The 21,001-nt window shown below is 33.1% G+C and overlaps 2 protein-coding genes across 3 annotated transcripts; one reads left to right on the top strand and one right to left on the bottom strand.

The window, feature by feature from the left end:
* The first annotated feature begins 2,339 nt into the window (after positions 1 to 2,339).
* On the top strand, positions 2,340 to 8,648 carry LOC11405594 (bifunctional TH2 protein, mitochondrial). 2 transcript variants are annotated; one of them, XM_039829176.1, is made up of 7 exons: positions 3,447 to 3,976; positions 4,079 to 4,143; positions 4,306 to 4,414; positions 5,758 to 6,048; positions 6,188 to 6,599; positions 6,701 to 6,967; positions 7,594 to 8,648. In XM_039829176.1, the coding sequence occupies exons 2-7, from the start codon at positions 4,127 to 4,129 to the stop codon at positions 8,004 to 8,006; spliced, it is 1,509 nt and encodes a 502-aa protein (XP_039685110.1). In that variant the 5' UTR covers positions 3,447 to 3,976; positions 4,079 to 4,126; the 3' UTR covers positions 8,007 to 8,648. The 2 variants fall into 2 exon arrangements, with proteins under 2 accessions (XP_003590990.4, XP_039685110.1); XM_003590942.4 differs by lacking the exons at positions 3,447 to 3,976; positions 4,079 to 4,143 and adding an exon at positions 2,340 to 2,790.
* A 5,710-nt stretch (positions 8,649 to 14,358) lies between these two features.
* Positions 14,359 to 19,029, bottom strand: LOC11405593 (inositol phosphorylceramide glucuronosyltransferase 1). Its single transcript, XM_003590941.4, has 10 exons — positions 18,679 to 19,029; positions 18,430 to 18,550; positions 17,899 to 18,084; positions 17,615 to 17,778; positions 16,719 to 16,826; positions 16,417 to 16,554; positions 16,205 to 16,339; positions 15,725 to 16,010; positions 15,486 to 15,609; positions 14,359 to 14,887 (listed from the first exon to the last, which is right to left on the bottom strand). The coding sequence occupies exons 1-10, from the start codon at positions 18,898 to 18,900 to the stop codon at positions 14,746 to 14,748; spliced, it is 1,626 nt and encodes a 541-aa protein (XP_003590989.1). The 5' UTR covers positions 18,901 to 19,029; the 3' UTR covers positions 14,359 to 14,745.
* Between the last annotated feature and the right edge of the window lie 1,972 nt (positions 19,030 to 21,001).

The following is a 21,001-nucleotide window of genomic DNA, read 5'->3' as shown; positions in this document are numbered from 1 at the left end:
TATCCAAAAAAATGGCCGCCCTTACTAATGAATGAACAACTATATTTGCTTGACACCGAATGAATTTTACCATAAGATTTGAATCAACAGACATAAAGCTCTTAATATTGTCAATGATAGAGCCAAATTTTGATGTATCAGTGGTTGCACTATGGATAGCATCAACCGTAGTCTTAGAATCCCGTTAGAAGCTGACATTCAACAAATATATCTGATGAGTACACTGCATAGCTTTAAGAAGGCTAAGAACTTCACATTCTTTAGTTTGAATCAAGTTATGAATCCAAGAGGTGTAGGCCACAACTGGCCATGACAATCCCGAACTAACCCCATAGTATGAAATTTATTCAAATCATTGGGATGACATGGCCTCCCAGTGTCACAACATAGCTCCGTCATTGGTCTTGAAGAAGATATAGTTTCTACATTCTTGCGAAGCCCACTTCATTGGCAAACAACTCCTACTTGTTTCAAATGAGTAAGGCACCTCTTTTGTCTATAATACATAATTTTATGATCTTTTTCTTCACAGTGGCGATTAACGAGAACTCAAAGATCCCTGGCTCATCTCCACTGGTGTGGTGTGCATTGCCAAGTGTAGCAAACGCACACTGTGCGTAGCAGTTCTGGTGAGGGTTGACCCAGGAAAACGCACGATAATAATTGCGGAATATGGAGGAAAACTTTGCATTCCTTGAACTTAAGATTTCTTGTGTGGCCATTAGTTATACTTTTTGTGTATTTATGGAGGAAAGCCTAAATGGTGACGTAATTACACTCAATTATAAGCCACACAAGTAAACTACACTATCCTTAACCTAATTACAACAAAAGAAGCATTATTATAGGACTTAAAACATAGTCTCTTAAAACATGATTTCATTTTATTTATTTATTTATTTTGAAATCAATAAAGCCATAGTCTACTTTTTATTTAAGGCTATTATTTTTTCCACCCTATAAATTACTCACGTGTCTTATTCGGATTCTAAAATCCAAAATGTTTTAACGTGTTTTTGAAGGTGTTTATGAATGTATTTATGTCGATCAGATTATAAAATCTGAACTGCATAGGACGCGCGAGAAACTCATAGGGTAGAAAAAGAAGCAGTCTTTATTCAATCTTGGCTTAAATGCTCTTTTGGTCCCTTAAGTATTTACTTGGTATCGCTTTGGTCCCTTAAGTAATAAAAGGTCCGTTTAGGTCCCTTAACTTTATTTAAAGTATCAGTTTGATCCTTTCTGATAATTTAATTAAAAAAACATTAAGTTTAGGGACCAAACTAATATTAATTAAATAAGTTAAGGGAGAAAACTAATACCAATTAAATAAGATAAGAGACCAAAATTTAACTTTTATTTGAATTAAATTAATAGAAAGGACCAAACCGACACTTTCACTAAAGTTAAGGGAGCAAAACGGACCTTTTATTACTTATGGAACCAAAGTGATACTAAAAGAGCATTTAAGCCTTCAATATTTCGAGGATTGCTTTTTAGGCCCCCTCAATATCTCTTTAGGCCCCCTAAAAATACAAAAATAACCTTTATAAGACTTCCGGTAGTTCATTTTAACTTTTCTCATTTTGCACCTCCGGTATGTACATACCGAAGGCACATTTTCAAACTGTTGGAATTACCAAATTGAAAACATTCACAGTATTTTTTGTACACTTAGACCTTTTGCAATTGCAACCTCTTTTATGTCTTAGGTCCATTGGCATCATCAGTACTTGTTTTCTTCCTATATAGAGCAATGCAATATTTGGTAAAACTAGCAAACATGTAAAGAATAAAAATTATGACCTATGAGAAAGATCATGATAACTAAATTTTTCCTGGAGGTGCTAGAATGATTGAATTCCTCAGCATTTGCAGGGCTTACTTTCCTCTTATAAGGTGCGTTTGCCGGATATACGTCGATGGTTTCTGTCAAGATAAGAGACTCGGAAGTGAAAGAATCTGCAACGACTGAAGCATCAGTTTCATGGCTCTCATTCTTAGTATCAATAAAAGATTGACCAATGACCATCCATATTGAACGGAGTTAAGGATCTTGTCACGTTTTCCACTATATGCAAACTTATAGAAGATTTGGACCCCGGTAAACAATCTGATAATTTCATACATGTAGTTGAAAATGTGCCTTCGGTATGTACATACCGGAGGTGCAAAATGAGAAAAATTAAAATGAACTACCGGTATTTATCTACCGGAAGTCGTATAAAGGTTATTTTTGTATTTTTAGGGGGCCTAAAGAGATATTGAGGGGCCTAAAAAGCAATCCTCCAATATTTCATCCATGGATCTGAAATAAGGCTTGGCCCAAACTCATAGCCCACTCTGCAAAGCCCACAAGCAAAGCAGTTGCACCAGCAACAGCAGCGACACTCGTCTCTTCTCTCTCTTTCTTCTTTCTTCTTTCTGTGTAGAAAGAGAGAAAAACATCGCCGCCGTGTGTTTCATCCACTCGATGCGCATGCGGTGGTTCCTTCCAAACCCTATCAAAACCCTTCCAATCATCAACACCATCCGTTCTTCAATCTCATTTCGAACCTTCGTTCCTTTCAATTCAAGATCGTTCCATAGAAACCGAATCCAAATGGCAGCAATTCACAATCACAGTGAAGCTGGACTTGCGAAGCGTTTCTGGATCAAATTCAATCGTGAATCCATCTTCTCTATGTATACTCCTTTTGTTATCTCTTTAGCTTCCGGTAACTTGAAGATCGATTCTTTCCGCCATTACATCGCTCAAGATGTTCATTTTCTTCGCGCTTTTGTTCAAGCGTAAGTTGATTTCATTATTCTTAATTATTATTTAATATTCTTCATTATCACTAATCAAGTTTTGGTTGCTGAGAAAGTTCACATAGATGATTAAGTTTTGTATTATTTTGATATTGTAGACAACTATGTAGATATATTAGAATTAGTGTTGTTAAGTAGCTTTCTTAGCGTAGCGGAATTTGAATTTTGACCCAATCGCTATGTGAACCAGATACATCATTTATTCAATGAACTTGCCAGTTATTCAATGAACCTGAGTATACACTATTTAGTACAAAATATCAAAGAAGTATTTTGTGATTTCGGCTGTTAACAATATTGCGTTACAAATTGCGGTCATTGTAATGTGATTTAATCACAATATTGAAGAAATCTTATTAAAATTAGTTATATTATCATATAATCTCCGAAGCATGGGTACTTGTAAAATGGTGAATTACGCGTACGGTACTCGTGATACTCCATTTTTGCTCATTATTCTATTGTGAGTAAAAATTGTGGCTCTCTCTTATAGATTAATATGACAATATAGTGTTGTATGTGCATTTGAGTTTTATTTGTTGTTGTAACCAACTCTAGTTTTCGACTTTTTAAACTTTTATCGTAATATTTTTGTTGTAAATTGAAGAATTCAGCTCTCTCATGTTATATTATATAACAAAACTCATGATTTTATTGACGTACCCATACTGTAATGTTTTAAAAATTGTTGTATTCTCATACCGGTACCCGTATTGTACCGGATACCGTACCCGTACCTATGCAACATAGCATATAATGTATAATAACTTAATTTCTCACTGTTTCTTCTTAATTCCATAATGTAATTCTTTCAATAATTTTGTTTCTTCTATAAATCAAATGAACCACCAATAAATTTAGGTTTTAATTTTTTAGAAGAGAAAAGAGCATAAAAAATCCAAATGAGACAATAAATTTATTCCCTGCCGGTTGCTTGTGATTTTTGTTCACTGTTAAAATGGAGAAAAACGGTATCGGCCACTACCTATATCTTTTTGTTGTGGCCGATTTTGCAGTAATGGACTGTTTTTTAAAACCTTGTAAAATATTTTCAAACAGCGGATATAGCGGCGCCATAGGTGTTGCGTGGTGGAATTTGTTGACAACACTAATTAGAATATGGTTGTTGTCTTGGATGGTGGAGCTGAATTCATGTGATTTTTAAGTAAGTACAACTGAACTTGTGGATTTTAGAAATGAGTGCAACTAAAAGTCCATGTGTATGAAATTTTATTTTATGTCTATTTTCTTTTCTTCTGTTTGTCAGTTTTCTCAGCAACCAAAACCGGAGAGTTTGATTATTTGGTGAAACTGTATGTACATTTTATTGAGGTGAGTTTTGGTCTTTAAAATCTAGAACACCGTGCAAGACCTACCCATCTCCCTTGCACTACTTTTTCTGTCCTTTTTTAAGAAAGGAAGAAACTATTGAAAGTTTATGGTAAGTAATTTGGCTGTTTTAAGTTTATTCATTGAATTTTTATGATTTCATAGGTATGAGTCGGCTGAAGACTGTTCTGACGACGATGACGATAAGCTTGGACTCTCCCAGTTGAGGAAGAATGTTTTAGAGGAGCTGAAGATGCATGACTCACTGGTAAAGGTAAGACATTTTTCCCGGTCACATGTGCCTTGATTGGGGCAGGTTTTTTTATCTTACTTGTTATAATTCTGCTACTTTTGGTTTTGAATTGTGACTTGAGTTATAAAGTATTTAAGGGGAAGAAGGCTGTTGTCATAATTTTCAACTTGTGAATGGGACTGGTCCCAAATACTTAATGATTGCATACTGAGAGTAAAGGAGATATATTGTCTTCTAAATGCTGATTGAACTCCTTTTCAATTTTTGAAAAACTTGAAACAATTTGTGCATAATAGTAAAGTTTTATGTGGTTGGAGTATAACCCTGAGTAGGGCTGGCAATGAACCGAACCAACTCGATTAAAGTTCGTAATTCGATTCGACAATTGATTCGTTGAACTTGGTTCATGAACCAAATGAGCCGAACTTGAGCTGAAAATTAAGTTCGTCAAATAATTGAGCCGAACTTGAACTATATGTAGTTCGACTCGTTTGGTTCACGAGATGACTCGATTATATATATACTTTAAAAATTAAGACAAACACTTAGCAATAATAGGATAAAATGAGCTACATTAAAATTGATAGACAACGTCGTGCACAATGTTGTTGTAGTTTTTAAGGATTTCAAAACTTAAACAGTCTCGCATCGAAACATCCATGAAAAATGAAGAATATGATTATCTATAATAAGAGAAATATATGCCACAGGAAGGCAAAACTGGATTTGGTGGTTGCATACCAGTGTTAATTACTATGTGCAATAATAGCCTCGTCTAGTCCATTAAAAATTTGTATAAATTCCAATATATTTATGGGTCAAAAATTTTAATTCTTTGACTTTTGAGTTACGTGGTTCAAATGGCTTTACTCATTTTCATACCTAAAGTTATTTGCTTTGAACAAACGAATTGAACCTAATGAGCCGAACCAAACTGTTCGTGAACTTAAACGAGCCGAACTTGAGCTGGAAAAAAAGTTCGTGTCAAACTCAAACCGAGGTTCGAACCGAGTCAATTCTTAACGAGTCGAGTTGAGCTCAGATAGGTTCGATTCGACTCGACTCATTTCCAGCCCTAACCCTGAGGGACATCCTTTCCGATGGGGAACAAGAACTTGTAATTTATTTATCGAGAGGAAGATTGGGTTTTTTCTAAATCCCATTTGTTGTTTTTGTCGTTTATTGTGTTGATTCCATGTTTAAGTTTAAGTCGATATTTAAAGTTTAAATGAACAAAATGTCTCATCTTATGCTTGCTTCATGAAAATTTTAAACAGTCAGCATGTGCCTTACATGCTTGTAATTTTCTCCCTTTTTCACTCATACAGCCTATGTTATTGTGGTTTTATGTTAATGGTGTATAGGAATGGGGATTGGACCTTGCCAAAGAGCACAGTATTAACTCAGCAACAGTTAAGTATACAGACTTTCTGTTGGCTACTGCTTCTGGGAAGATTGAAGGACTGAAAAGTTCTGGTAAACTTGCAACACCATTTGAGAAAACCAAAATTGCTGCTTATACTTTAGGTGCCATGACTCCTTGCATGAGGCTGTATGCCTTTCTTGGTAAAAAGTTCAAGGAACTTCCAGACCTCGAAGAAAGTACTCACCCGTATAGCAAGTGGATCGACAACTATTCCTCTGATGGTTTCCAGGTTTGTCATGTTGACAGTAGGGCCGTCCCATATAGCCTTTGTGGTTGCTTTGATACTATTTTGAGTCTTGGTCAAATATACATTTAATCATGGAATTCTTGTGCCCCAGCTACTCAGTTATTCTTATATTTGAATTTAGGCTTCTGCTCTGCGAACCGAAGAATTGCTCGACAAACTAAGTGTCTCTTTAACTGGCGAAGAACTCGATGTCATTGAAAAGCTTTATTACCAGGCAATGAAGCTTGAAATAGACTTCTTCACTGCTCAACCACTCTTTCAGCCAACTATAGCACCCTTGACTAAAGGACATAACCTTGAAGAAGATCGTCTCGTGATTTTTTCCGATTTTGATTTAACATGCACTGTTGTTGATTCATCTGCCATCTTGGCAGAAATTGCTATAGTGACAGCACCAAAATCCGACAATCAGCCTGAAGATCAAACAGCTCGAATGTTGTCTTCTGACCTCAGGAACACATGGGGTTCTCTATCCAAACAGTATACAGAGGAGTATGAGCAATGTATAGAAAGCATTATGCCTGCCAATAAATGTATGATGATTCTCTGCATTCTTTCTACTACGGTCTTAGCTGCTTTACAAAGAATGTGTTTTGCTTATATTTTGTTAATTTGCTTTGACTTTGATTTGCAGTGGAAAATTTTGATTATAAACAACTGTCTACAGCACTTGAGCAACTTTCGAAATTCGAGAACTCAGCAAATAATAGGGTTGTTGAGTCCGGGGTTCTTAAGGGTATAAATATAGAAGATGTAAAGCGTGCTGGAGAGCGTTTGATTCTTCAGGATGGTTGCACTGACTTTTTTAAGAGAGTTGTAAAGAATAAAAATTTGAATGCCAATGTGCATGTTCTTTCATACTGCTGGTGTGGTGACCTAATTAGGTCTGCTTTCTCTTCAGGTACATATTCCTTACCATGGGCTATGATTTAGTTCTCTCTGATGATAGTATTATAAATGTTTATTTTCAAAGTTAGTTAGTATTATAAATGTTTATTTTCAACGTTAGTTTGCGGAATCAAATAATAAGATACTTCTATCTGAATCAATTGTGTCCATTTCGCACTCTAGGAGTCATCCTGTCTTGTGGGTGTATAAAATAGCCTATTTTGGACTTGGATTGTTGGTTAACATGAGTCTCCTTTCATCTCGGAGCTTTTCATGTGATGTTTTTTGAAGTTCTGGTTGGAATAAGGCAACTAATTCTGATGTGACCATATTGAGTTTTTTATCCTTCTATTTGTTAGGGATCGGCTCTTAAGTTGTTTCTAATCTGCTCATAGTTCTATGGAATTTTTGTTAGTGTGATGCAAAGCAATTGGGGAATTTATTGTTGATATTTGAGCCACCATGAGTTCTTCATTCATGTTTGTCTTGCCCTTTTTGAGTTATCTGCTTTGAGCATATCTGTGATTCCTAGCATATCTTGGGTTGGCCAAATCTTCGCTGTCAAACTGATTGAAGTTGGCAGCTGATATATTTAGTTTCCTATTGTCTTATAAATTTATTTTCCTAATTTTTGGCCAGCTGATTTAAATGAGATGGATGTTCATGCTAACGAGTTCAGTTATGACGGATCTGTTTCTACCGGCGACATTGTTAAGAAGGTGGAGTCTCCCATTGACAAGGTCCAGGCTTTTCGTAATATATTGGAAAATTGCAATGATGACAAGAAAAAATTAACTGTTTACATTGGAGACTCGGTGGGTGATTTACTTTGTCTACTTGAAGCAGATGTAGGAATTGTGATTGGTTCAAGTTCAAGCCTTAGGACCATAGGGACACAATTTGGTGTTTCATTTGTCCCATTGTTTTCTGGCTTGGTTAAGAAACAGAAAGAATACAACGAAGAAAGCTCTTCCAATTGGAAGGGTTTATCTGGCATTCTTTACACAGTCTCTAGTTGGGCTGAAGTGCATGCTTTTGTTTTGGGTTGCTAGTGTTATTTTGTGTCTCATGCGCCCAAATTCATGCTAGGCTAAAAAAAAGAAACATATATATAGTGCAATACAAATACACAAGCAGGTGGCTAATTTTATAAGCGGCCACAGATTGTCTGCTGTCTCTCTTATTTCTCTTTCAGGATGTTGCAATTCAGAGACATGGTGCCATTCTGATTTCTCTAGTGGTTCTTTGAAGCATCTGGTTGCTAGTTATTATTGATATGATCTGTCTCCTCCAATCATGCCAGGAATGAGAAATTTCAGACAGAAATCTTTTAAATGCTTGTTAGATCAGGACACAATTCAGACTTTGAAGTGTTGTACTGGTATTTAGTAGGATACTGCTGTTCCATAATTTTAAGGATTCGGCAGAGAGATCCTGTGTATTTTTTAGTTGACTCCTTGAAATTCATATGCATAAATGTTCATTTTTTAGCAGCTTCATTATAGATTAATGGTTTTAATCAATTCCAGTAGATTATGAGACTTTTTTAGATATGTGAAGTTTCAAACCGGCTGAGTGACTTATGCATGTTCTAAACATTTTAGTACCTTAAGAAGTCATTCCTGGTTAATTGTATGGTACAGTGAGAAACTAAAAGAAGGGTTGAAATTGGTGTAAATCAGTATTGTAAAATAGCTGCAATGGTGGCGCTATACCGGACTGGAATCGAACAAATAACTATTCTTTCACAGGTTGTACTGTAGCATAGCGAAATTTGAACTGCTATTTTCTGTGATTTGCAAAGGAGAAGACAGGTATAAGCGATGGAATGTGCAACAAAATCTACCATAATAGTAATTAAATGTGCAACAAAATCCATTGTTTATATTTTTTGGGTGTTTTAATAGATAATGGATTTGCCAATCCATTCAAATTTTGAGCAGGTAATATTTATATTTTGAACGCTAGACTAAGAGGGTGATAGAGCTTTTATTGTTTTGACATGCATTGTTTGATTAGTAATGTTTCTAGATAAAATTAAAATTAAAATTCAATTAAACATTTGAAAAGTTATTGCCAAATAAGAAATCGAATTAAATACTCTTCAGCAATGTTGATATGTTATTTAGCAGGAAAAGTTAACGAAATTGAGTAAGAAAAGAATACACAGTTATATACATAAATAAGGTCCAAAATTAGGCATGCCATTGCCCATATTTGGTCGCTAGTTTTTCGATGGTTAAGCATATTTTCAGCGCTTTCAGTGTGTTATTGATCATCGTATTCAATTTGGTTGTTTAGCAGTGTTTCTTAAAAGGATCCGTTTTTATTTTCAATTGATTTGGATGACATGTGATTGATTTTATTTCGATAAGAAAACAAAGATAAGCACACCCACTTATATAAGCTCAGCAAAATCATACTATTTTCTATAACTTTTTATAACAAGCTTCTCATTGTTAATTTTTTCTCCTCGAAGATTTTATTTTTCATTTTTGTACATTGTTGCTAGTTATCTTACATGGAAAACTCTTGAGCGTGTTTTTTAATTTGGAAAATTATTTGCTTCTTCCTTGTAAAATAGTTCCTCTCTATCTCTTAAAATGCACAAGAACATCATCATAGTTATGATGAGAAATGTGTAAACACACTGAACTTGGATTTTAGCTTAATAATAAGTTCAATAAATACTCTTCTACATACTTATTTCCGAAGCAATTATTGGTCCTACTTACATTGAATGGAATTTCGTTTTCAACTACATGGAGCCAACCAGAATCGTGTTTAATTGCTTGTTTGAAAGAGGAGAAAAAGTATGCTGTATAAAAGCATGTATAATGCAAACATTATTATTCACCAAAACTTGATTATGTTTTTTTTCCACCTTATGTTAAAATCATTGACGAGGATATAACATGGGTTGTTGTCCGTACTTGTTTTGTTGTTGTACGTATGTTGTCCATTACCAAGTCGCACTAATGGTGCATCTTGTTTGTGATGACTTTAATTTAGGTATGTAATTTTATATTTACACGTGTTGAGTGCTCAATAATTCAGTTGGTTGGATATGACCAGCAATTAGCACTAGGCAAACATAAGAGGAAGAGGAAATTGGAATCTGAGGTATGTTCAAAAATATAACATACACATTTTATTATTTTTGAAATGAAAAATAGATATTTATTAGTTGTGAAATTGTAGATATACTTACTCCCTCTCAATTCTGTTAATTGACACACATCCTCTCACTAGAGGGAGGAATGTATCCCGTAAACTTAGCTCAGTTGGTAGAGATAATGCATAATATATGTTAGATCTGGATTCGAATTGTAGACACCACAAAAAAAAGAGGGAGAACTCTATCTTTAACAAAATAGATGAAATGTGTGTCAATTAAGCATATACTTAGAGACGTGGGTGTAATTTTTTGAAAAATTGATCTTCATTAGAAAAATTAAAAAATGTCCTTAAAAAAAAAAAAATCTTTATAGCACAATCAATTAAGCACTCCATTTCCCTTCCTAGCGTTGTATCAAAAAAAAAAATAGTACTTTGGATACAAAGAAAAAAAATTCTTAATGCAGTTTTGACTGAAAATTATAGCTGATCAATTTAGAAAATTCTTTGCTTCCTGACCTACTACAAGAAAAATGGTTGAGTACGATAGAAGAAAATGGAAAGAATCCATCACAATCATCTGAAGCAACATCAATGCATACTTTCTATAAAGCTTTACTTTCTCATGAAAGAGAAAACCACTTCACTTGAGAAGGATTAATGTGTGGTTGTCCAAACTACATTCTATTTTTTTTTTTTTTGTCAAGCCAAACTACATTCTATTAAGGTCAAAAGTGACTTTATAAATTATGCTTTGAATTTGTGGGGAATTATGAAATTATGAAAATTCATTCCCAATAGAATGTACATTTTTTTTTAAAAAATATACATCGACTTGGGGTTTTAATTAGCGGTCGCAACATTTTTTATATTGTGGAGAATTACCGTCAAATACGGGCTTAATTAGGTTACATTGCAATTTTAACAATGTCAAACACCGTTATGTTGTAGCTCAAATCACAATTACAGATCATTATTTAAAACAAATTAAAAATGCATAGACTAATAAAATGAAATTTAGTTTTTAAATCACCTTTGACTATAGAGAGTGATGTCAACCATGTCATAAAGTACTCCCTCCGGTTCTTTTTATAAAAAATAAATTGGTGAACAAAAGTTAATGTATTTAATTTATATTATGGATCAAATACACAATTTTAATTGACCAATTTGTCTCTTCTAAAAAGAATCGGAGGGAGTATAAACACAAATTGGTCCGTCCAACATCCATGCATGGTCCAAAACAATAAAACAAATTAGATTATTCTTCAACATGAATAATTTAGTTTTTTTTTTTCTTCTTCTCATAATAGAACATGAGATTCCAACTAAAAGATATATGCAATAGAATATTCCTTCTATGTTTGTATTATTAGTATATGAAAACAAATCCTATACACATGGAGATCACTCATACACAACAAGTAACCGCTACTTTATATAATAGAATAGGAAAAGTCCTTTGTTTCATCCATATCTCTGCCTTATATACTTAGGTCAGAAATATATCTCACAACCATCTTATCCATTTTTCTTCTTCTTCTTCTAATTATTGCAGCAGAAAAAAAATCTTCATGAGGGTCTTAAGGTTGAACTATTTTCTTCTGGGATTGTTGGAGCCATGGCCAGATGATGGCACAAGGAAGTGAGGACACCTCACACAAGAAGTATGCCTCTAGGCAAGTCTGATGCTTGGCTTTTCATCTCTGTTTGTTGGTTTAATTTCCTCAGAATCAAGTAAGGCATGGGATTGAATATTGTTTACTATAGTATATTTATATCATTATCATCATATATCATGTTATGAGATATTATTATAAGTTATCTATTTCACTTTGTCATTGAAACAACTCTGTTGGGATGATAATGACATATATATTATATATGTAGCCTTTTCTGCTATGTCATAGCTGCATTTATATTACAGATTGTATGAATTAAAATCAATTTTTTTTCCTGCTCGTATTGATCCATATTGTAGGAGAGACACTTCAGATTAAAGGTGTATTAACACGACACGGACATATGTATTCAATTACTTGTCGTGTTCGTATTTTTTAGGTATTTATTATGTATATATGCATCTGGCATGGCCATGGAAAGGTCAGAAAACTAACAACAGCAAAAGAATATTGCTTTATCTGTAAATTAATTAACCAGATATAGTACTATGTTTAAAATAATAAAATCATGTCGTCCTTTCTAGCTTTACATTATTAAAAGTACTAATTAATAGTCTATGAGTTTATGACTTATTGTAGTGTATGTGGAAAGGGTGAGAAATAGTAAATAAATTTATTTTGACGAAAAATAGTAAACAAATTGGAACTTATAAATAAAACGGAGTAAAAGAAAAGAAGCATGAAGCAGCCGGCCACTACCTATATGCAAAGTTCGGTTGAATACAATGCAAGATAATATTATTAAGCACATACAAATTTCTCAATAGGAATATAAAGCATGTAACAAAGCATCATCTTGTCCAAATAGTTGGAAGAATTAATTAATACTTGTGGAAAAGTTGTTTGAAGGTATATTATTTGCAGGTTTATTTTAAATGCAAGTTATTGAGTGTTGTTAATATTGCTCCGCACATCATAGTATCATATCGATGTGAGTTTGATAAAATCCACAGCAAATACTACATAAGGTTATTAAGAGTGAGTGAAATATATTGTTTACTTTGTTCAACAACCATGGCGTGCCCGAATGGTATCTTGCATTTTAAGTCACCGAAAATATTTATCTTTATCATACTATTCTTTCTTTATTTTTTTTTTTAAAGAATATCAATCTTAATATTACTATTGACAATGTTAATTAGGATAATTATTTTAATTTGTTTCCTAATGAAACTTTTACTCATGACCATTTGTTTGTAGTGGGGAAATGCTAATTAGGCAAGGTGGTACTTTTTCAACATAAATCCAAATTAAAGACATAGATCTGTAGTTTTCTCCAATAACTTAGTTCTTATCTACCACACTTTACTTGAGGATAAGCATGATAATTCCATAATCAACTCTACCATCCATTGTCCATTATCTAATTCATTCATTAATTATCCATTTTTTAAAGATAATAGATATGGGTTAGAGTCCAAGTGTCCCACCTGGAAGAAAATGATGTGCACCAACAAACAAAAGAGTCCAAGTTAGTTTAATGATAATCTGGCCTATCATTAAGCTAACTTTTACCGCCTTATGAGTCATCAAAAGGAAATAAAGACAAACCAAACATGACGACTAGTTTATTTGATTAGATCAAGGAGAATTTGATCAAGACTTGATAAATTCCATAATCCAATATAAGGGTCCAACATTGTCTTTTGATACTTTCCATTCTTTTGTTTTGACTTCAAGTGGCAAACATGGAATGGATGTTTCCCTTGTGAACTTTTTGAATGATGAATGAGTTTGCTTGAATTATGGATATATATCCACATAACATGTTTAGGTAAAAATTTGGAAATAGATTTGACGCGGTCAATAATCACAGTCGTTGATGACCTTTGAATATTAGATGGTTGAGATTTAATATCTCTACTTTTTGAAACCGCGATGTGATTCTTTCAATTGTTATTCGATGGTTTATATCGTTTGACTGCAATACCGATATAAATTATTGGTTAATTACAGACACTAAATACGAGTTTGTAATATTTTTACCTAAATATAAATGTTGTTTTTTCTTGGATACTACCTATTTTGGTAACGCATGGTCTTTTGCTCCATTTTTATTTTTTTGGGGGTGTCAAGAAATTCTTAGGGCAAAAAAAGATATTTTAACATGTAGAATAAAAGTGGATCCCATAAAATTATACATGGACCAAAAGGAAAAGAAAAGTATAGTGAAAGATACAAATCAGCTTTCTTTGTTGAGAAAAGCAAAGATTTAAAGAAAGGAAACGACAAAAGATGAACTTTATATCGCTTTCATTTTTATATTTGGCTTATAACTAACGCCCACCACTCACTACCTTGGTCAAAGCATTAACAGTACAGTACTGTCATCTTTGAACTGATTTTGTTCTACCAAAAATAACTCTAGCCACTAGCATCATTGTCATTGATCAAAGAAACTCAGCATCTATCTAACAAACAAGCAAACTCAATTGGGAGACCAAATATTTTGTAAACAACAAACATTGACAAATTTTACCAGCTGTGGAAGATTTCAAAATTAAATTGAATTTGACCAGCTATAGAAGAGTTAAACAACTTTTTTTTTTTTTTTTGGTAAGGGAAGAGTTAAACAACTAACAAGTAACAAAAAAAATCAAATGTATAGCAAAATTGATATTGTTAAGTATTAAATGTTTTGTCCTTTATATATTATCAAACAAGACAATTATTTTAGGGAAATAATCCCCTAAAATATGCGTGATAGACAAAAAATAATATTACATTTGTCACAAGGTTAATGCTGCAAGTTAGTTGAACACATAACAACTACCTCCAAGTCTCTTTCTAAAAGGGTTAAGTTACAAGAATCAAATACTGGCTAAGGTCTTCTTAGGCCTAATGTCATGCTTTGTTGTCTCCAAACTTTGGTTATCCAGTCGAGGCCATACAAGGGTTGTGTATGGAACCTTAACTGAATACTTAAATGGAAATAAAGGTAAATGGAATAATGTATCATAATTTACACCACTCACCACTTGCAAAAAATCAATCAACATGAGAAACAGAAGTTCCCATTTCGTGCAATATCCCTGTCATCAAGGCCTTTCAGAAATGATTTCATGGCTAGATGTTCAGAGGCGTATGTCATGAACGATGTTAATATTATGCCCCCAACAATCATCAAACCTAACCTGTTAGAAATGTAAATGAAATTATAAATTAGAATAGAAAGAATTGAGGTATATATGAGCACCCAAGCACATGCGACATTTCAAGTGAGAGTCTTTAATGTCAGATTGAGGAGTAAACCATAATCATTTGATCATAGATATACAAAAGAAATATAGTTTAATCAACTTCAAGCTGAACGCATAACAATCAACATAAGATTATTTTGGCAGGATTCTATTCAATTTCCATTTCATGCAGACTAGCGCTTGTATTCCATGCACTGTACATAAGCAACAAGACAGAAGAAACCTTCTGAGACAACTATGTTGCTCTTTACAGAAATATAACAAAGAAAAGACCAGTTAAATGGTCAAACAATCATACAGTTGACAGGGTTCCAGCATGCATGAGATTACAACTAAAAATATATAAAAGGCTAACCAGAGATCCTAGTTCTTTTAAATTTGATTGAATTTTAAAATTCAATAATTGATTAAAGCCAATGATAACAAAAAACATGCTGGAAACTGAGCATTTCTAAACCAAAAAGATGGTAAGTGAAATTTCACCTAAAATATATGATATCTATCTATAATTACAACTTTTCATGAAAATTACCGTAGAAACAAAGCGGTAATTCCAAAAAGACAAGGCAAGGATGGAGCAACAATGGCCAAGAAGGCCATCCCTAATCCATAGAACCATGTAGCAGTATCACAAGATGATATCTGACGCTGGTGGCCTGTGAAAACAGTTGACATAAAATTAATGAATCAAAACAAAAGAATAAGGATCTCGAGGACACAGTTAAATAAAAAACATGTAGCCCAAATAAGCTCTATTTCTAGAGAACATACCTTTTCCTGAATCGTCATCAGAGGGTTTAGATTGAGACAACGAGGAAACAGCCCGTGATGCTTTGATCTTTCCCCAGTGATAAATCAAATTGAGATAACCTCCAAATAATATAAAAAAGATTGTGAATGCCCATTCATACATCAAAAGCAAACCAGTCCATGGAGTCACTTGTCGAGGTACTATCACAAGAGTTAATCCAAGAGACACCATTGCCGCCATAAAAGAGACACAAACAGAAACACCACCCAAATATGCGGGCACCTTGTACGGCGTACCATTTAAGAGCTGTTTTATATCATAAAGAATACTTTCAGCATCTTAAAAATACAAGGCCATTCACATGCATGACTTAGTCATCTGATGACAAAGATACACTGTTGAGTTTGTGTCCATCTCCTTTGTGAAATAAATTGGTTGTGAAAGCCTCACATAAGAGAATTCAAATCCCAAAACTAGAAGATAAAGGATCAAAAACTGACCTGATGGGTGGAACTGACTGTAGAAGTAGAAATGCCAGTATAAGAAACCGGGCCACCTGATTTAATCCTATAATAAAAGTGTCTGACATGATCGCATAGTGAGCTTCTACAACAGAAACCAAAGGACCCTTGATTCTACGCAAATACAAAATATAATCAGGATTATGTGAATTCTTAATGCTTTTAGAATATATTAGTCCACGATAGCTGACCTTTCGAAATGAACGATAACAGCAGAAGAGTACAGCACAAAGCGGTAGCAGAAAAAGAAACTTCACAAGAAAATCATCTTTAGGATTCCGACCCCCTCTGGTTCCAGGAAGGGATTCTGGCAACTGTTCCCTTACATTCTACAGCACCAACAACATAAGTAAGAAACAAATAAGTCAAGTCATGATACGTTTGTCACAAAACGTCAACTTGACGACATGATTACTTAAACAGCATAGACTAATGAAAAAATTAGTAAAACACATGATATTTCAAGAAATAGGATAATAAATTGCACAAATACCTGCCAAACATCAATAGGTTTCAACAGCCAAGACGTCCACCAGTCCCAAGGCTTGAGAGGACCTAGAGTATAATGAATCACACGGAGTTCTTTCTCATCTACCATCCACTGGATAAGTCAGTGTACATGTTAGATAATTGAACTGGAAGACTCAGAAAATCAAATGTATATGTTTGGTATGTGTAAAGAGTGTATGAACTATTAAACATTCTTGCAGCTAACTCAGGCTATGACAAATACAGAAGACAAAAATTCAGAGTAGCTCAATTCTTAACGAGATCATTTTCAATCGTTCATCCATCTCTCACTGCTCTAAAAGTCGGAAAGAACAATTGTAATCAATTGGCATAGGTTTACAATACATGCATGCTATAGAGCTACATAAAATAGTGCTGATCCTAACTGTTATAGTTGTCATGTTGCCAACAGTAAAATTTGAATCCAATTACAGCACTAAAGAGTTCTTTTATCATTATTAACATTATTTTAATGTCATAGTTGGCAAAGAGCTGCTTCAGCGATTACTCTAATTTCTACCATAAGTAAACCAAAACAAAAGAAAACCATCTCAATACAAATGAATTTTTTTGGTGATTTTAGCGATCGCAGTTTCACCCTCCTAGTCATTGCATCTATCTATCTACGTTGAAAAAGATGTATGATGTTTCTTCCTTTAAATGGCACAAAGCAAGCATGCATGATTTTTACAGAGTCAGACAATATAAGGCAACTTGATTTAACAGGCATCCATCTGAACTCAAAAATCAAACAAAAATACCAGGCATGAATGAGTTCAAAAGTGAAGAAACAGAAGGTGGATGTATCACTCAAGGATTAAGGATTTCCCTGGTTACTTAAAGGAAAGAACCATTCTCTTATTACCTATATTCCAGTACCTTGTTAGCCAGCATGTAAAGACCAACATCTGCATTATAAAGTGTGGAAAGTCGCTCCATTTCAGGAACTGGTCTAGTTTCCAAAATTTCTTGGCTCAAATCTGGCTCAAAAACATGTGCGTTGGGAAATCCAGAGTAATATGAATTGAGAAATCCCTGATCCCCTGTGAAAGAAGGAACAGCCAATTGTTCTCAAACCAATCAGGTTCAAATAAAGAAAATTTGTTTTCATATTATTAAATAAAAACAACGGCACCCAATATTAGTATGCAAAACTACTATACCTCCAGTGTAAGATGGCAGAGTTTTTACTTTGCTCATCATGTCATTAAAAAGGGTCGTAGATGGCTCCACCACCATAACTCCTGAATTCAGCCTCTCAGAATGCTTCAAATTAGCACAAAATTTTCCACATTTGAAAAGCTCTTCAATATTTCTAACCACAATAGTGTCGGCATCAAGGTATACAACTGCACATATACATAGTCAACATAAGCACACCATAATAAATCCAAAAAGTTACTTCCCATTGAAAAAGCAACAACCTAAATGGAAACTTCCATGAGTGAATGTATCCTCAATAACTTGTACAACAAGATACACACAAAAAAACGTGAAAATAAAAATGATTTAGTTCATACATACTATCGGTGTAAAGATTTTTTACAATAGCAATCAATCATAACCGTCAGACCATTCAAAAGTTTGACTTTAATCATAACAACTTCTAAAATGTCACTCATATGATTTGTTGACAGTATAAAAAATTTACACCGACATTGTACCAAAATTAAATTCAACTAAAAAACATATACCTTTATTGTAATTAGTCATGTTAAAGATTTTGAGCTTAGTATAAACACCCCAAAATCTCTTAGGACGAACTTGATTAGGATTTTCCAGTAAACTAATTTTCTCAACTATCCACCCATCAGCCTACAACAACACATAAACAAATTGATTAACCCATAAACCCTAATTAAAATATATGAATTAAATCAACAATGCTGATGAAAAAAAAATAACTTTTACAAAATTGATGAAAAATGAAAATGAGAATGAACCTTGAGGAGATTTTTAGCGTAATCAGAAACACCATCAGAGACTAAAACAACCATATCCTTGTTTGATCGAGTATCGCGTATCGATTTTCCAAGAACCCTAACGCCTAACAAGAATTCATCTCCGTATAACAAACTCGCGTATGCCACTTCCGTTCTCTTTGATTCAGATCCCAATGAGTTAACTGAAAACACCAAAATCATGAACCATAACAATGCTTTCATTGTAACTAAACTTGATGTGAAAATTCCTGATTTTGAAGAAAATTTGATTGAAGGATTTTGAAATTTTGCAGTGGTGTTCTTGAACTGAACGAATAAACTGTTGTGATCGTGTGGAGTGTAGTACACGGGAAAATTGATGCTTCTTACACTGTGATTTCGAGTTTTCTTTACATTACATCGTGGCCTTTGAAAAAAAAGGATTAAATTTAATGCGTAGAGTTTGTCACCGTTAAAATAAAATTGAGTTAAATATGTTTTTTTTCTTCTTATAAAAATTGTCTTCGATTTTTTAGTTCCATAAGTTTTGTACTCACTTTTGGTTTTTTTTTTTTTTTTTTTTTTTTTTTTAAGGAAAGTACTCACTTTTGGTTGTTTTTAAATAAACTTATACGTAAAATTCATATTTTTTAATAAAATTTTTGTTGAAAAGTTTATAATATTATAAGAATTTCTCCAAAAAAAATTAGAATTTTCACGACACGTGAGTTAAATAAAAAAAATTATATTTTTGGCAGTTAAAAATTCATATTTAATTCATGTTTTGTTAAAAAAATTCTAATTTTTTTGGGAGGTATTTTTACTTTTATAATATTCTACGCATTTTTTGTACAATTTCATTAAAAAAATACAAAGGATACATAGGAGTTGACTTAAAAATAATGATCAAAGGTGGTGATAAAATTTTATATAGGAACTAAAAGTTGAAGAAATTTTTTTTAGAGACTAAAACAAAAATTTGATAAAATTACAGGGATCAAATACATATTTAACCTGACAAAATTTGTTTAATTATCCTTAAACTTATAAAAAAAATATGTTATGAACCAAACCATATTTAACGAAAAAGAATATGGAGCCCCTAATATGGACCCTTTTTATTAAGGTCCACCGATTGTCCTTAAAAAATGACCGGTCATAGTGGGTAATGATTATTATTGTTATTATATTTTGACTTAATTGCATGTTTGGTCCTTTATGTTTATTTTAGATTTTAAGTTGGTCCCTGATGTTTTAAAAGTTTTAAATTGGTCCCTTATGTTTTAAAAGTTTCAAGTTGGTTCAAAACGTTACTCACATAAGAATAAGTTAGTCTCTTCCATCACTTGGTTGTTTAAAGATTCGAGTTGACAACATGAGTGATGAAATTTAACTTATTTAGAAAATAAGTTTTAAACCATTTTTTAATTTTTTTTTTTGTTTTATTAAACTCAATATCATGTCGCGGAAGGGACTAGCTTATTCAAACGTGGGTAACGTTTTGGACCACCTTGAAACCTTTAAAACGTAAGGGACCAACTCGAAACTTTTAAAACTCAAGGGACCAACTTGAAATCTAAAATAAACATAAGAGATCAAACATGCAATTAAGCCTTATATTTTACAACATGCATATGAATGGTAAAGATAATAAAAAATTTGAAATGGCACGTGAAATGAGGAAATCTCTTCAAAAAATATGTTTGTGTATATGAGGTAAGGATTTAAGTTTCTTGAGCATGTGGATAGTAGTTCGATTTCAGAATCATGCATATGAATAAAATCTGATTAGAAAGGGAGATCTCGTCTAGTGTGTCTCACAAGTTTTCCGATAGAAATCAGTCATTGCTAAGTGACGGTGAAAACTTCATACGAGATATAATATATTAATTTTTTTCATTACTTTTGAGTTATATAAACTTTTAATGAATATTATATATATAACATAAATATTAATATTATGTATGTAACCTAGAAAATCATATTTATTTTATATTTGAGTGAATTCATAAGTGTAAACATTGTCACAACTTACATATAACCTGTCTTTCCAGGTTGTTTTTGAATTTGGTGCTTACAGACACAAATGTCATATGTTTGAATTCCTTTTGTTAACATAATCAACAACTTCATTGTTTAATTTATTGATGAACGTTGAGAACAGGTTTCAGGGTTTCTTTTAACGACATTTTGCCACTTTTTCAAGAATTTCAGTACTTAGGTTTGAAGCATCTTCACTGGTATCAAAATCGAACAACAAAACACCATCGAGAAAAAGCCAACGATTTTTTTAAGTAGTGTATTCTTAGCATGTAAGACCTTGTTTATGCGAGAACCTCTACCA

The sequence above is a fragment of the Medicago truncatula genome, chromosome 1 (genome assembly GCF_003473485.1).
Source record: "Medicago truncatula cultivar Jemalong A17 chromosome 1, MtrunA17r5.0-ANR, whole genome shotgun sequence".
NCBI lineage: Eukaryota > Viridiplantae > Streptophyta > Magnoliopsida > Fabales > Fabaceae > Medicago > Medicago truncatula.
This window is presented reverse-complemented; position numbering and strand designations above follow the sequence as displayed.

Excerpts from the sequence above, each read along its gene's own strand:
- LOC11405594 (XM_003590942.4), top strand. The coding sequence starts at position 2,474 with ATGCGCATGCGGTGGTTCCTTCCAAACCCTATCAAAACCCTTCCAATC. Across the intron at positions 2,791-4,305 it reads CTTCGCGCTTTTGTTCAAGC|GTATGAGTCGGCTGAAGACT; the intron begins GTAAGTTGATTT and ends ATGATTTCATAG. Across the intron at positions 6,968-7,593 it reads TAGGTCTGCTTTCTCTTCAG|CTGATTTAAATGAGATGGAT; the intron begins GTACATATTCCT and ends ATTTTTGGCCAG.
- LOC11405593 (XM_003590941.4), bottom strand. The coding sequence starts at position 18,900 with ATGAAAGCATTGTTATGGTTCATGATTTTGGTGTTTTCAGTTAACTCA. Across the intron at positions 18,551-18,678 it reads ACGCTAAAAATCTCCTCAAG|GCTGATGGGTGGATAGTTGA; the intron begins GTTCATTCTCAT and ends GTGTTGTTGTAG. Across the intron at positions 18,085-18,429 it reads CATGACTAATTACAATAAAG|TTGTATACCTTGATGCCGAC; the intron begins GTATATGTTTTT and ends GTATATGTGCAG.